The sequence below is a fragment of the Xiphophorus maculatus genome, chromosome 3, assembly GCF_002775205.1.
Source record: "Xiphophorus maculatus strain JP 163 A chromosome 3, X_maculatus-5.0-male, whole genome shotgun sequence".
NCBI classification, from domain to species: Eukaryota; Metazoa; Chordata; class Actinopteri; order Cyprinodontiformes; family Poeciliidae; genus Xiphophorus; species Xiphophorus maculatus.
The window spans coordinates 16,528,206-16,544,681 of NC_036445.1; the positions used below are offsets into that span (position 1 = coordinate 16,528,206).

The 16,476-nt window shown below is 41.2% G+C and overlaps 1 protein-coding gene across 3 annotated transcripts; it reads right to left on the reverse strand.

Moving 5' to 3' along the window:
- Positions 1-1,714: 1,714 nt before the first annotated feature.
- On the reverse strand, positions 1,715-16,434 carry tmem245 (transmembrane protein 245). Of its 3 annotated transcripts, none has more exons than XM_023330529.1 (18): positions 15,370-16,434; positions 12,813-12,930; positions 12,281-12,376; positions 11,665-11,772; positions 10,581-10,757; positions 10,326-10,495; positions 8,433-8,456; positions 5,984-6,088; positions 5,819-5,901; positions 5,632-5,722; positions 5,449-5,547; positions 5,241-5,372; positions 4,829-4,951; positions 4,026-4,171; positions 3,847-3,947; positions 3,587-3,761; positions 2,872-3,066; positions 1,715-2,782 (listed from the first exon to the last, which is right to left on the reverse strand). In XM_023330529.1, exons 1-18 carry the CDS (start codon positions 15,967-15,969, stop codon positions 2,734-2,736), a joined length of 2,592 nt encoding a protein of 863 aa, XP_023186297.1. In that variant the 5' UTR covers positions 15,970-16,434; the 3' UTR covers positions 1,715-2,733. The 3 variants fall into 3 exon arrangements, with proteins under 3 accessions (XP_023186297.1, XP_023186296.1, XP_023186298.1); XM_023330528.1 differs by having other exon boundaries at positions 10,581-10,760; XM_023330530.1 differs by lacking the exon at positions 8,433-8,456 and having other exon boundaries at positions 10,581-10,760; positions 15,370-16,433.
- Between the last annotated feature and the right edge of the window lie 42 nt (positions 16,435-16,476).

Sequence of the window (16,476 nt, forward strand, 5' to 3'; positions counted from 1 at the left end):
ACTTTTCTACTACTTATTTTCAACTGGAGATAGGAGGATATCAGATTATGACCGATGAGAACATGTCAGCAGTTTGCCGAAGAAGAAGAAGAAGAAAAAAAAAAATCTGAGGTTTCCAAGTCTTAAATATCAGCTATGTTGTACTTAAATCACATAAACTCATTAGAATCGGTTCAGAAATGTTCTTAAATATACCTATTACAAATTAGAAGCAAAATAAAAGTTACTTCCTGGGATAATGAAGGTTGGTATGAAACAGGAAGTCAGAACTTCAACCGAAGTAAAGACATGGCACAGCTTTCTGCCCTTTTTCTTCTTTGCTTTAAAGATCTCAGCCGCTCACTGAGGCCTGATCTGACTCTGTGGTTCCCTTCCGGATTTTCTGAAAGTTCAGATATCAAGATGTTGCTTTAAATAATTCCCACTTCGTTTAAGCATTTACAGCAACTCTAATTCATTTTACGAGGACAGGGACAGCAGTGGGTGAATCATCCGGCTATTTCTTATTTATTTTTTTTCTTCTGGAAAGATGCGTGACTTCAGCAGCAGCCTCTGTTGGAGCATTTCACAGATTTGATATTTATTCTGTCCATCTGTCTGGAGCTGCGCTGACACATCGACAATCTGTAAAGCCTTTGCAGAACAGATGACACAGTCTGACTCAGTTCCCTCAAACACAGAGGGAAGTTTAGACGCTGTTCGTCTAAAAAAAACAAGAAAAAAAAAAAATGAGTTGGGTTGGTCACGTGCTTTACAGCCTTCTGATCAACTCTAACGAAATGTCTCGGAAGTCAGAATTGTGGTCTGCACTGACAAGCTGCCACTTTTAGAAAAACAAGACACTAGCAAAGGGTTTGCAAACCTGCCAGGAAATGGCTGCCCACTTAAACCATCAGATCTGATAAACTGAACATTAATCAGAGAATCAGCTCATTTAAAGTTTGTTACGATGTAGAGCATGCGGAAGAAGGAGCTCAAGTTTGATAAAAAAAAAACTGTTTGTGGTGAAAACATAATACTGCAAACAAAGCATGCAGTGCAGCATGGTGATGGCAGCATCATGCTATGTGGATTTGCTTCGTGAGCTGAAACAAGGAAGCAGGTCAGAGTTTAACTGAATATCAGTGATAGTAAGCAAATAGTCATTTAGATCAAATGTATTGGAATGGCCTAATCAAAGTCCACATTGAAATCCCGTGGAGACTCACATTGTTTCAGCTCTGCTCCTCTTGTTCAAATAGTTTAAAAGTTTTGAACTTTCTTTCTGAATGGGTTAGATTTTGTGTTCAGTTCTTTAACATATTTTTAATGATTTAAGTCAATTTACACATTTTTTCTTAACTACAAATTAAAAAAAAAAGTTAAAAGCAGAGGTGTGCTGTAAGGCGGGGGAAGGAGGACGTTGATCGAAGTGGTTCACCGCGGAGGAGCTGCAGAGATTCACAGCTCAGGTAGGAAGAAGCCAACCATTCCCAGGGTGAAACATGATAGTGGCTGCATAATGCTGTGGGGGCTGCTTTTCTTTAACACTGGCAAGCTCTGATAAGATGGTAGCTTAGCTCCAATTATATTAGTGAGCCAGAATGGCCTAATCAAAGTCCAGACCTAAATACAGTTGAAAATCCGGGGGAAAGGTTTAAAAATTGATGACAGCTGGTTTCTATCCACTTTGACTTTTAAGGTTTTAAAGAACAGGGTTCCATTTTGAAAAAGAAAATGACACTTTTGTGGTTTTAAATTCTGCTTATTCAGTGCATTTTATTAATAAAAAACACAGCAACTGTAGCAAAGAAACCAATACAGTATTTGAGTTCATCTCTGTGCCCGTTAGTTTTAGTCCAACTCCTCCCCTCCCTCACATAGCTAACACAGTAGCTGAATGATTAGTGTTTATCCTCTCTGTACAAACACATCTGTAGTGCCTGCTTATTGAAGCCTCTAGTGATGTAAACAACTTTATTTTTAAAAAAGTGCTGAAATTCTCAGTAAAGTGTCTGAAATGCAAAACGTGACAAGAGTTGCCAAAACCTAACAGTGTGTGTGGAAGTGGTGGAGAAAGAGGTGGCTGTGCCTCAGGTTTAGGATTAAAGCTTGGTCATGCATGTGCTGAGAACATTAAGCTTCAGATAAATAAATAAAAAGTGTAAAAAAACTACATTCCTCTGATGTACAGTGTCTGAAAATAGGACATCTAGTCACTGGAGTTGATGAAATTAAAAGCAGCAGACTGAGCCGGGTCCGGTTATGGCTCTGCTATCAATAAATTACAGCTAGAATCTCTGAAACTTAAGTAGCTTGTTAAATTAAGAAAGAAATAAACCATCAAAGCTCATTTTCTTGGTCCTGGTTGGACCTTCAGACTCCCTGAGGTAGGGAGTTCAAACGCTGCGCAGCCACAGCAGCAAAACAAAGCCACCTGGGGCTTTGGAGACAAAATATATCATCTTAAAAGGAACCACCGAAACGTTTTAGGCATTTTTTGTTCAATATTACAAAATGAATTAGGCACAGAGTTCTGAAAGAGGATGGAAATCAGCTTCTCATCGGAAACGCAGAGTGTTGGCGTTGCTCCGGGTTTGGGATCAGGATGTCTGCTGGCTCTGGGACGCGGACAGCGCCGGCAATCGCAGCGTCTCCTCCTCTTCTTGGTGCGGGTCGAGCTTCTGGAGCCAGCCAGGCGGGAAGCGAGTCCCTGACCCGTGTGACATTCTGCAGGGATACATGCCCTCACTTTCAGTCAGAGGTCGTCTTCAGCACGGAGGGAGTGGACTCTGCAAACGTCCTTCGAGACGAGAGGACAACGAATGAACAACCGGTTAAATAGGGACGGTTTAATCAGCTGTAGGTGTGTGTGGGCGTGTGTGTGTGTACCTCATGGGGTGTGTGGGCCAGTTTGGCTGGACTGGTGTGGGGAGTGCAGAGCTGGGACTCATCAGCATGGCGCTGTAGATGTTTGCTGCCACCACCAGGACGCAGAGGAGAATGGGGCCAATTATCGCCCCCTCCAGGCCAAGATAGTACGCTCCACCTGCGACCGCCAGGCCTGTGAGGTACGGATGGCCGCCCCTGACAAAAAGAACAAACACTTTATAAAACTATATTATGGAGATGAACACTAAAGCAGGTTGTAATTCATTTTGAACAATTTGGAGAATGAATGTCTGTTTTTTTTTTGTTTGTTTTTCTCAGTAACTTGAAATCAAAGTTATTCCCAAAGCCCTGTCTGGTCTCCTTGGTCTTCATGATGCTGTTTGTTCATTAATGTTTTCGAACAAACCTTTAAGGCCAGAAAGAGGACAATTAGCCTTATGTTTAGGTTAATTTACATATCTAAATATGCAACGTGACAAAATGTGAGTAAACTGGAGCGTATGAACATTTCTGCAGGACACTATTTTTTAGGACTCTCTCAAGCAGCAGTTTATGTAAACAAATACATTTTTAGTTTGACCTTTATTTAACGAGGAAACTCCCATTCAAATTAAAAAAACTTTGTTAAACACCTGCTGCAACATTTGCATTTCAAAGCAATAAGTTCCAGATCTGGATACCTTTATCACATTTTAAAATCTTTTTGCAAACATACCCCGATATATCCGAATAGATGGCCGTGTCCACGAAATACGTCGGGAGCAGATGGCAGATGAGCAGCAGGGCGGCCTTGACGCTTTCGCCTTGAGCCAGCCACAGGTCGCACACGGCCGGCACCGCCGCCCAGTATGTCCCCAGGAAAGGCACGGCGCCCAAGATGGCAGCCAGAGCTGCGGGCCAGCAACAAAAGAGCCACGCAGCACCGAGGGTTTAGTAAGAATAACACTGCAATCTGCTGCAAACACACGGACTCACCGGAAGGAATGAAGACGATGTTGATGCCAAAGATGGTGTGAGTGAGCCAGGTGTAGAGGCCGTAGAAGCCCGCCATTTTGAAGGAGGCATCAAACACCCCTCTGTAACGCAAACATCGACCATCGTCTACGTGAAGGAAGATCCTGCATGTTTTATTATTTCACAGCCGCGATGCAAACCTGATGGCCTCCTCCACAGACTGGCCGATGATGTTGGAGGAGGGTCCGGGCTGCGAGAGCGGCGTCAGGTTGATGACCCATTTGACGGGTTTGTAGTATTCGCCGCTGGAGCTCAGCAGGTAGAACAGAGTGGTGAGGAAAATCACCTGCATGGCAGAAGAGAACACACATCAGCACTGGAGCATGTACGCAGAATGAAAACCTGCTCATGGGCCTAACACTGCAAAAACTATCTAAATTATTAACTATTAAATAGACAGCAAAAAAACTAAATTTGTAATTTTGGTCTGGTTTATAATACAAATATCTTAGTACACTTGAAATAAAACAAGACTAACTTACAAGTTAGCAACTCAGGAACTTGTTTTAAGTCAACAATTCCTTAATATTAAGAAATACTAGTTCAACTGGCAGGTTATTTCACTTATAGTAAGACATTTTTCCCATGTTATAAGTGAAATAATCTGCCATTGAAAATAGTATTTTTTCCATCAGTGTCAAGGAATTATTGATTTAAAACAAGCTCCTATATGTTGCTGAAAAGTTATTTTTAAGTTTTGCCTTATTTCAAATGTACTAAAGCATTTCAACTAGAAACTAGACCAATAACACTTTGTACGATTTTGTGTTTTTGCAGTGTGTAAATCTTTCGGATTCTGTCGGAATAAGTCTAGTTATCGAGGGAAGGTATAAGCTGAGATGCTCCCGATGATGGAACATCTTTCATCAGCCCGACACTGGCAGCAAATCAAAGGAAAATCTCCCCTGAGTGTTTTCGAGCTGGTTCACTCGGTGATTCATACCAGACTCAGCGCAAAGTTGAGCAGCGCCGTGCCGCTGTGGAACAACACGGTGAAGAGGGTGGTGGTGGTGGAGAAGAGGAGGCCGACGTTCCTGCTCATCACCACCCACAGAGACTCCAGGATCTACAAAACAACAACAACAAAAAGAAGGTAAACACAAACATCCAGAGGGAAACTGGATTTCCAAGTAGTCTCTGTTAAATTAGAGCTGCGCAGATCAAGTTTTCTTTGTTAAATGTCCTGGTATTTTAAAGAGTGCTTAACAGTGTTTTTCTACATGTTCATCCGTTGTTTCAATTTTTTTTTAGGTTTAAAATGTGTCAAAAGTCTTCAGACAAATTATTGCAGGAGGAGGCTGTGTTTAATCTGAATATATTATAAATCTATAAATTCAGACAAACTCTGATCTTACAGACAGCACAGTCTCGATGTTCTCCTGCACAAAAGAGGCGATGTCCTTCCAGTCCAGGATGTCCCCGTGCCAGCTGTTCTGTCTGTGAGTCATGTTCTTCTGCACGCGGTTCCGCCCGCTGTGGGTCACATTCTGCAGCATAGAGGGGATAATATTTCCACATACAAATCAAAAATATGCAGAACAACAGGCGGCTAGTGTCACACACCTTCACGAACCAGGAATGGTAAAGCCGGTCCCAAAGCTCCAGCACCTGCTTCTCGATCATCGCTGTGTTGTTCACCTTATCCCCCAACATCTTTTGAAGCTGAACACCAAGTTAAAGTTTTCTTGAGCTTCAGTCTGACTTTTTTTTATTTTTCTGACATTTAGCATAAACCAAACGTCTAACCTTCTGTGTTATCCATTCTCTCCCATGCTGATAAACATTAGTAGCAGCTGAATTCAGAGCTTTCTGCACGACACGAGCTTCTGGAAGCAAACTAGAGGAGGGAACATAAGAAAGAAAGAAAAAAATCAATAAACGTAGAAAAAAAAAAATCTATAAAGCATAGATAGATGATTGAAAAATGCCTTACTTAGCCCATTCTGGATGGTTGGAAAGAGTCTCGTTGATGAGGTTACTGGTAACTTTAATGATGTGAGTGCTTTCGTGATGAACCTAAGGAGTAAGAAGTTGCTTTGGTATCCAGGGAGACGTTGACGTTGATAGTGTGAAAGTAAAATATAGAACAAAAACGCACCATAGCAGTGAGCAGAAGACCCATGAGCAGAGTCCCTGTGACCAGGAGGAAGATAATGAAGATGCTGATGATTTTGTCCAGCGATCGCTCCAACCACACTATCATCTGACAAGGAGACAGAGAAGATACCTCAGCAGATTTCTGCAAGAGTTCAACACCACAGTGATCAGACACATGGAGAAACCTGCGTCTTCCCCACATGGTGAAACCCCATTTCAGTTTTAAACCCAAAGATAAAAGGTGGCTGATTTATTAAACCTGTAGTGTGCAGGTCTGGAAACATAACACGCATGTTCTTAAACTCAAGTAACAATCTTCAGATTCAGCTGATTTCTCTTTTTAAAACTACTTGGTTCACCCACATTTTATCAGCTGTGTGTTATTCCAGCCGGGAAGGACTAAATCAAATGGATCGCACTTTTAATCTGACTCAGGAGTTAGTAAATAGTTGTGACTTTAGCTCAGAATCATGAAGATCTTACTAGGGAAACGTCCTCGACTGTGGAGAGATCCTGCAATGAGATCGCTCAGGAAAAAAACAACATTTTAACGTGATGTTTTTGTTCAATTACCCCATTAGACTCTCGGATCCAAATCTAACAACTCTTTAACTTGAAGCTGTTGATGCCTCGGTTTTACACCCCACATATGCACCACAGCACATGTATAAAAAAATTACTGTAGATACAAGGATTCATTTATTTTCCAGATTTGGGGGTTTTAACCTCAGGTTTCTCAGTGTTCCCATTGATAATCACATTTCCTCTCAGAAAGCATTAAACTTATCGAAGTCCACAGCAAATGAGTGGAGGAAGCTGTTAGATGTCCTGATGCATCAGTGCATTGAAGTTACATGAATGGTTAATGATGCAGCGGTCAGTACAGGAGCTGCTGCACTACAGCTGCAAATTTAGAGACACCTTAGATATGGACCTTTATCTGGCAAAATGAAGTGAATGAAACCTAATAACCAATTTTTATTACAAAAAGGACAGACTCACCACATATGAAAAAGAATTAAAGTTGTAAATTAAGTTCCTTGCGATATAAATTTCTTCTAGTTGCATACAAATCTAGTACAAATCTAAAGTACTGAAGTACTGATACTGTATTCAGAGCAATAGACTCTTAGTAAATGTCTGACTCGGAATACACAAAGCCACCAACAGGTTTTAAATTAGACCACAGTTGTAAACACTTTGAGTACCAGATCTTTAAAGTTGCGTTCCTCTTGAAGAAACTGGCGCTTAATTTGAATCAATTGAAGAATTGATACAGAAACGAAAATGTTTATAGCACCCTTCACATATTCCTAAACTTCTCTGGTAGAGATAAATTATTAGTTTATTGCAGTATATAGCATATTCTCTCACAGAACAATTTACAAAAATTCAATTAAGAGCACATTCATTCAGGGGGAAAAAAAAAAAAAAACCTCTGTAAAATATCAAAAGAGTGCAGAGCTAATCTGTTGACTATTTTTTAGATAAACTGGTGAATAACTGGATAGGAAAGGGGCTAACGTGATTTTTTCTTTTATAAAATTTGAATCTAAAACTTACACTACAGGAATTCTGGGTAACATATTCACAGATTAAGGTGGTTTTTTTTTTATCTTAAATACAAAATGTATATACTCTTTGTACAGTTTTTGCCTAATTTCTGCTCTGAGCAAGTTGGCCTTTCAGCAAATTCCCTATTTTGAGTCTGTACATTCCAGTTAAAAATTAATCTTTTACTAAATCAGTTGATAAATTATTTCAAATATCAATTCATCACGACTAATCGTTTCAGAGGACATCTTAATCTTCATCTGTCTCAAACAAAATGATCTAAAACAGCTCTATGTTTTAGACAGGTAGTCATGGCTTGAGTAAAAATTAACATCTCCATTAAAAATTAATTTATTCGGATGGTAGTAGGAGCTTTTGACCATCACACAATTTACTGCATGTGCTTTAATGCTTAAACTCTTACAGAGCCTCTCAGAGTGAAGCTTCGTAATGATTAAAACATCATCTTTCTGAACCTGCAGATCAAAAACGCTCCTCTCCTCCCACTCCTCTCTGCTCTCTTTACATCAGCCATCTCTCCATGCAGCTCACACAGTCTCTCAAAACAAATCTGCCAGCTGGATCAAAGCAGGGAAGATACAGATGGTGGAGAGAGGGTGGGGGGATTAGTGGGAGCAACAAGTACCACCTCCACCTCTCCACTGCAGCTTCCTGCAAAAATAAATATAAAAAAAAAAACAAAAAAAAAAAACAGGAAGCAGGAAAGCGGCGAGGTAACAAACAAAGATGAGAGGGAGATGACAGTGGATGGAGGAGGATAAAAAGGAAGCCAGTCCAAGCAGCTAACAGGTGTGTTCACTCCTTCACACACACCAACATGAAGACGGAGGTTTATTCTTTACCCTCGTGCTCTCTCACACACAAGCACTTATTACCTGCTTGTTAAGCCAATGCCAGAGCTTTGGGGAGGAGACAAAGAAACATTGGGAAGATTGTTATTGGAGAGATATGTGCAACAGTCGCCTCACGCCGCCCCATAAGACAAGAAGACAACCTCTGTTTGGGTACAAGCAGTGAGTGGACACACTGCGGCAGGCAGGATCTCATAATAGGCTGTACACAGAGGGGCCAGTGGTCTGAGGGTCGGGTGCAAACACACAGCCGCAAACACAATCCAACGTCACAAAAATGATCTGTGATAAAACATCTACAGTGTTTGTTCTAATGCCGTAAGAGACACCAAACATTACCAGTAATACAATCTGACAGTGCAAAGAAAACAACCAGCAAGCGTGACAATCTCAATTTAAACTCGGTTTCTGGTCATTTGATCAGCATTCTGCCAAACTTCGCTCCCCTTTCAGCTCTATTTTTAGGTCTGACTTCACTATCTACTCCAGTCGGTGCTGGCCGGTTCATCCAGAACAGTCGGTGTATTAAAACTTTCCACACCAGCTGCTGCTGGAAATAAATCTGATGAGAGTCTGAAACTGAGCCTTAATAACAAATCAGTAGCTACAAGGCAACAGTGAGTGTAGATTATCTATAAAGGTTTCAATCAAAGTAAACTCACTTGTACAGCCTGATAATGAAACTGGCTGCATTAAAGATGAATGTCAGTGGTCGTAACCCAGATTTTTCAGTCTTCAGTTACGACTGGACGCATAAAAATAAAGCTCAGGTCTATTTTTTGGGATATCCTTATTTGACTGGATCAGAGTTCCCTGACTAAACTCAACTCAGTGACTACAGTAACTCAGGTGGCTTCAATTTGCTTGATCCTGTTTTTAAATCACAATCTACTGTACTTTTGAGTGCATGTTTTGCAAAACTATCACATGCTTTGCAAAAATTAGCTGAAATGCTAGTCAACAAATTCATTAAAGTTCAAAGCAAAGCATGAAAGTAGGAAAGTAAACTCACAATAAACACATTTGTCCCTACACCATTACCTATAACCCCATTAGTGTATTACCAGCTGAATTAACAAGTTCTATCACAAAAAAGAGAGGAAAGATGCTATGCTAACATTAGCCCAGCAATTCAGAAAACTGAACAGGAGGGAAACATTGCCAGCAGGAGCAGCATGTTACTTTGCAGAAGACTGTAGCTCTGTGTGTCGAGGTTGTCCTGAAGAGACATCTGTTTAGACTAAATATCTGTCGTTGCCAAGAGAAACAGATACCACAGTGTCATCCATGTTATTTGTGAAGGTCTAAAATTGATTAAATGTAGTCTGATACTTTGATGTTTCTTAAAGCTGAAAAGTCTTTAAGCATGCACAGGACAGTTACAGTTTTCTAATCCTAAAGTCATTTAAAATGCTCTATGTTCTGTTTAATGTGAATCAGCAGATTTTAGACTTCTACAAATATGAACTGGTCATTTCGAGTCTACAAAATGTGCAAATTCTTTGTTGAATTTGCACATGGCTAGCATTGCATTAGCCTCATATGTTTTGAGGTGTTTAACTCTGAAACCATTTCCAAAACCAGAATGCAGTTTTGGACAGTCAGTCTCAATTCATCTATTAATATCTAACATATTAAACATGCCTATTGTGAGTTTCTTACCTACTTGATTTGTGAAACTTTTAAGAGGCCCGTCACAAGGCTCCAATCTAAAAACGAGGGTTAACTGGGCAACTCTTCTCGCAGATGCCCAGCACATTTCTGATTTATTAACCACTGAAGGCCTTCTGTAGCGAAAGTTTGAAAAATCTAAATGTGTACTGGTGCAATATAACGTTTCGCTTTGTGATAACTTCAGGTAGTGTGGAAATAAAAATGCAGAATAAAAAATAACTGCATACAACCAGAATGCATTACCTTGGTGTCAATGCGCAGCAGGAACTGAGCAAGACCTTTGATTGGTCCAGGCAACAAAGCCTCTTCGCGTTCCAGCACGAACTTCTCCAACACGGTCCACCACAAGCTCAGAGTCCGCTCTGCGAAGCTCTTCACACCAAAGTGGACCATCAGCTTCTTCAACACCCAAACTGAAGCAACAAAGTAGCAAACATGTAACTGCAGGGGATCTTTTCATTTGGAAGTGATGACAGATGAGTGCGGTCTACGTGTTACCAGCCACAGGGATGGGCAGCAGCTGGAGGATCCAGAAGTTGAGCCACATCTGGACCAGCACGATGGCCCAGACCAGCAAGATGAAGTAGATGTCGCTGGATTTCCGACTGCTTTTCTCTTTCAGCTGGAGGTTGGCCTTTAGGGGGCCAGGGAAGCCCGGCATGGGGGGTATGGGACCTACTGATGGCACCCCGTCATGCAGAGGAAGGAAGGGAGAAAAACTGATTTAAAAAGAGTAAAAAGAAAACACACAAGTACAATGTCGAGTTTTTGTACTGTACTTTTTTTTCATGTAAAGACCACAAACTTATAGATTATATTAATGAGATTTTATGTGAGAAACCAGCAAAAAGAAGTGCATGATGGTTAAGTGGAAGAAAAATAAAACAAGAAAAGTTTCCAGTCAATTTTACTCTGAATCTGATGCCACTAAATAAAATCAAAGGCAACTAATTTCCTTCTAAACTTACCTAATTATTATTACTAATTAGTAAACAAAGCACTATTGAAAGCAAGTATAGGTGTTAAAACAACTTGGGCTTTTGTAAACGATTATTCAAGTAATGGAGTAAATTATTGATTATTCTGACAAATTAGTAATCGAATAAAAACTTGTCACGATTTTATACATTTTTATTTTAGCTTTTAATAAGAAAACATTTCCTTGCTTAAAATGGAATACAATTGAAAAAGTTCCATGTATGAAAAAAAAAATTATTCTGGCGCAAAAAAGTGGAACGCAATTTAATGAAGCCTTGAGGTGGATCACTGGCTGAAGTTTAATAACTGAAGTACTCAAATAATTTGGTGACTCATTAGCCCTAAAACCAACATCGAAAGCATTAAACATCTCACAAAGTACTTTTGCAAGGCACTTTGGCTATGATAAGTGCAAAGAACCAAGAGAAAGTCTCTTCAGGAACTGCTCGTTAAATCATTGCTGACTGTAAAAAACAAAGACACATATTTTCTTTTACAGTTGTTAGGAGTTCCAGTACTTCTTCTAAGTACAATAAATCATTCCCAACACCACCAGTTTTTCAACTCCAGCCCAAGAGGATGGAGCGGAGCGGAGCTTCCCCACCTGTGCTGGAAGCCTCACTGGGCTCTGCTTTTGGCTGCAGGTTGCTGCAGGAAATGGCCATGAAAATCGTGTTGGCAGCCAGTGAGAGCATCTGTCCCGGCAGCTCGCCTGTGGGGTGAGAAAAGGAACAAGCGCAGGCAGAGATCACTGAAAACCAAACTGTGAATATTTTGGTGCATTTTTTCAATAGGACTTTGCATCTTCACTGAAGTCAATTGTTCAAACTGCCTCCTTTCATTTGCTTCCACAAAACCTCGCTGTGGGCCAAGTATCCAGCTGCTGTAACGTAATCTGAGGACTGGCTGTGCTTGACAAACCGGGAGGACAAATTCATACCAAGTTATTTTAGTACGAGACCTTTTCACAGTCACAAAGCTAGTCAAAAAGATTCTGCAAGTTTTTCTAGAACACATTTATTTCTGTAATAGTTAATATTACTGTTATCACTAAATAAGAAGTGTATGCGAGTTGAAAAGACAGAAAATGAAAAACGCCCTGACTTATCTGTGATGATAATCAAATTAACACATTTTCTCAGTCGGTTTTCTGTCTTTAAATGACTTCCTTCCTCTTGTTTGCCATATTTGGAAGTATATTTGAGCACATATGACTTTACCTTTTCCTGGGACAGGGGGTTTCTCCAGGGAGCCCACAATGAGGAGTGCCACCATCACCATAAATATTGGCACCCTCCATGACCCGGTCAGAGAAACTAAAATCAGATAGAGAAATGTGAGTGATGACGATGTATCAAACACAGAGAACCCTGTTTCAGTCATAATTTTGATTTTAAAAAAGTTACGTTTTCAGGCGGTTTTTTGCTCTGTTTAAGCTAGCAGCACTACAATAACGTTGCTACAACTTCTGGAAAGCTTGTAGTCACTCTTAATATTTCACACTTGAAGGTCAGAAGTGCTTTCTAACCTTAGAAGTGTGCTAAAAATACAGTCAGACTTCCTCATCTTACTTTGTGACTTTGCACATGCTCAGTCAGGAGGACATGTGGGGACAAGACATTCTCTTACCCCTCTTGCACTCGGGTGGGAAATGGGAGATCAACCCCCCTCCCCATACCACCCAACCCCAGAGGGAAAAAGAGGCAGCTTGTAGAAAAATGTGAAAATGTGCCTGAGCAGGTCCAGACTCACCGATGTAGAAGAGCAGAACAGCCCAGACGGGAAGCGCCAGAGCCCTCAGGTAGCACTCAGTCTGGGGACTCCACTTGAGAGAGACAACCAGCAAGTAGCCAAACACGACACTGCACACCTAAAGGAGCGTAACAAGACACTTTGAGATTTCTTGCCTCACTTAAGATCACTCTAAGGCTTCAAGTTCTATTATTTCATCTAGTTATTGACATTAATACATTTACTCTATAAACTTAAACCCATCTATCAAAGTTTGTTGTTGTAAATACTTTTTCACAGCACTGGTGTTCCACTTTCTATCCATAACCCAGACATATTCAAACTCACCACAGAGCCTTTAGAAAGAGCACATGGCGTCCGTCTAGGAACATTTAATCTAATTTGGATTTGTTTGTGGCGATGCAGGGTTTATCCTTTAGGGCAGGTTTGGAATAATAAGATTTTAATCAATTAGACACTGGAAATACAGAAAATTAGATCAGGCAACAAGCAAATTAAATCATGTTTTCCAAGAAACTACGTTCTGATCTGCGCGTAATTGAGTCAACCGTTTATGCTGAAGCACCCAAGATCATATTTGTGTAATTTATGATGATCATTTAGTCTGAAGTGAGGCTGATCTAAAACTTTTTACTTACAGTATTATGTATGAACGATATGCTAAAAGCTTATTATGACCTAACCCAGTCAGTTTATATGGAAAAAGCAGCTTGAACAACTCCTTGCTTAACTGGTTTGAATCCTACATAAAGAACAGGGATTTCTTTGTTTCAATTGAAAACTTTTCATCAAAGAGGTCAAAGGTCACGTGTGGGGTACCCCGAGGTTCGATCCTAGGGCCCCTTTTATTCAATATTTATATGCTCCCACTAGCTCAGGTTATAACAGGAAATAATATTAGCTACCATAACTATGCAGATGACACACAGCTCTACATTACGATGTCACCAGGTGACTCAGAGCCCATCCAATCACTGAACAGATGCTTAGAACAGATAAATGTGTGGATGTGCCAAACCTTTCTCCAGATGAACAGAAACAAAACTGAAGTTATTATTTTTTGACCTAAAGGGGACCGATCTAGAGTGAATGCACAGCTTCAGTTATTACAACTGAAAACCAGCGATCAGGCCCGAAACCTGGGAGTAGTGATGAACTCTGACCTGAACCTCCAGAGCCACATAAAGACAGTCACAAAGTCGACCTTCTATCACCTGAAGAACATTTCCAGGATTAAAGGACTAATGTCTCAGCAAAATCTAGAGAAACTCATCCATGCATTCATCTTCAGTCGTATTGATTATTGCAACAGCGTCTTCACAGGTCTGTCCAACAAATCAATCAAACAGCTGCAGCTGATCCAGAACGCTGCTGCTCGCGTTCTCACTAAAACCAGGAAGATAGAGCACATAACACCAGTTTTAAAGTCCCTACACTGGCTCCCTGTAGCTCAAAGAATAGACTTTAAAATACTGTTGTTAGTTTATAAATCACTGAACGGCTTAGCACCACAATACATTAAAGATCTGCTGTTGTTGTATCAACCTTCCAGACTTCTCAGGTCTTCTGGTTCTGGTCTGCTCTGCAACCCCAGAACCAGAACCAAACGAGGAGAAGCAGCTTTCAGCATCTATGCACCACAAATTTGGAACAAACTTCCAGAAAACTGTAAAACAGCTGAAACACTGACTTCTTTTAAATCTCAACTAAAAACCCACCTGTTTAGGATTGTATTTGAAATGTAATCAATTACAAATTTATTGATGGAACTTGATTTAATGATTGATTCTATGTTGCATTGTGATTCTGTGTTTGTAATGATGTAAAGCACTTTGAAATGTTTTGCTGCTGAAATGTGCTATACAAATAAAATTTGATTGATTGATTGATTTATTGATTGCCGTTCAGGAACCGAGAGACGTATTGGAAAACTGTTTGAAGCGCATGAGAGGGCTATTTGTCGTCTCCCATAGTACCGCGATTCATATTTGTAGCTCACTCACAATAATTGCAGTGATGAGACAAAGATGGTGCATGCAGAGCTCATTAATTTTGGAGAAATACATGGAAGTGAATCTGGGAGATTTGTCAGCTACCCTGGCACATGATTTCACTCTGAAGCACCTTGACAGAAAACCGTAAGCCCTAGAGAATTTTTGATAACATTTTACGGGAGCAGGCATTCGTATCAATGTCATGACCGAGTTTGATACCAATCGGGCGATATTTGTGGGCGTGACGGCGATTTCAAAATTATTTTGGGGTCAAAAATTCTCTTCATTTCTCGCTCTAAAGGAGCGGCGGTTGGTGTCAGTTATGCTCTGTGTTTCGGCAGTTGGACATTTCTCTCCCTGTGCATTGCTATGGACAGGCCGCAATAAAGCGTTTCTTCGCTGTTTTTCACCATGTTAGAGGAGAAATATGGATTTCTGGGAATAATTTATGCTCAGCTGATGAAGCTGAACTTGTTCACCCTGACTGACAACAGGCTTTCTGTCTGAACCGGGACCGGGGGGAGGGGGGGGAACTGCCCCGATGACGCTGCGTGTTAACTCACCCACACAACGTGGAAGCAGTCCAGCAGCAAGTCGATGACCCAGCAGACATGTCCGAGGATCACCTGCATGCCGATGACACTCCAAAAGAGGTAGAGGAAGTAAGCCAGCGGCGCCCCCGCCCCGATCACCAGCAGCACCGTCAGCCTCTTTAGCACCAGCTTGCCCATCTCCTCCACCCCGTAGTTGACGCACCACACCGGGACCAGCATGGTCCCCACGACGATGGGTGTCCCGGTGTCCTGCAGGCCGGTGAGCCAGGAGCGGCCGAGCCGAGCCAGGGAGTACTTGAAAGGGTGGAGAAACGTGCCGCAGAGCACCGCCCAGAGCAGCGGGCGGAGGAAGGCCTCCAGGATGAAGTACACCAGGACAGCGGCCCCGCAGCAGATAGCCACGAAGATCATCGCCCCGGTGTTGTAGAAGGCCTGCTTGATGTTTTTGTCAAACTTCAGGGAGGACGGCTGGGACAGCAGTTGGCTCATCATCCCGACGGCCGGCTGGACGCTCTCAGAGAAAGAAACGGAGAGAGGCCGGCCCATATGAGGGCTGCCCGGGGGAGAGACAGCGGCGGGATCCGGCGCCGACTCCTTTTCATCTGCCATGATACCGCTGTTGCTCCTGGTAGTCCTTCCAACGGCTCTGCCGCGTGACGGAGGAAAACATATGACGTAGAAATAGCGACTGTTCAAGGGCACATGGGAAATGTAGGAAAATGGAACATGCCCTGAAATCTCCAGTATTTCCGTATTATTTTTTTGTTATCGTTCTTTGTCGGTTTATTCATTTTTGTAGTTTATCTAAAGAACTATTTTAGCAGACACACAAAAACAAAACTTTTCTCACTTCAAACGAAATTAAGTTTAAGATGAAACAGATTTCATTATAAAGAAAAAATGCTGAGCAAATTTTTTGAACAGCTGCTAAAAAGTGTTATAAGGTAGAAATGGAAAGAAGTCGATGTGTAACTATTCTGTTTCAAGCAGCTTGCAATGCTAAACACACATTGTTATGAGTAGGCCTACATTTAAATATTACAAAGTCGTATACTGTGTGAGAAAAGAGGCAATCAATTCAAACAGAGAAAAGATTTTATTTTATATTTTATACTT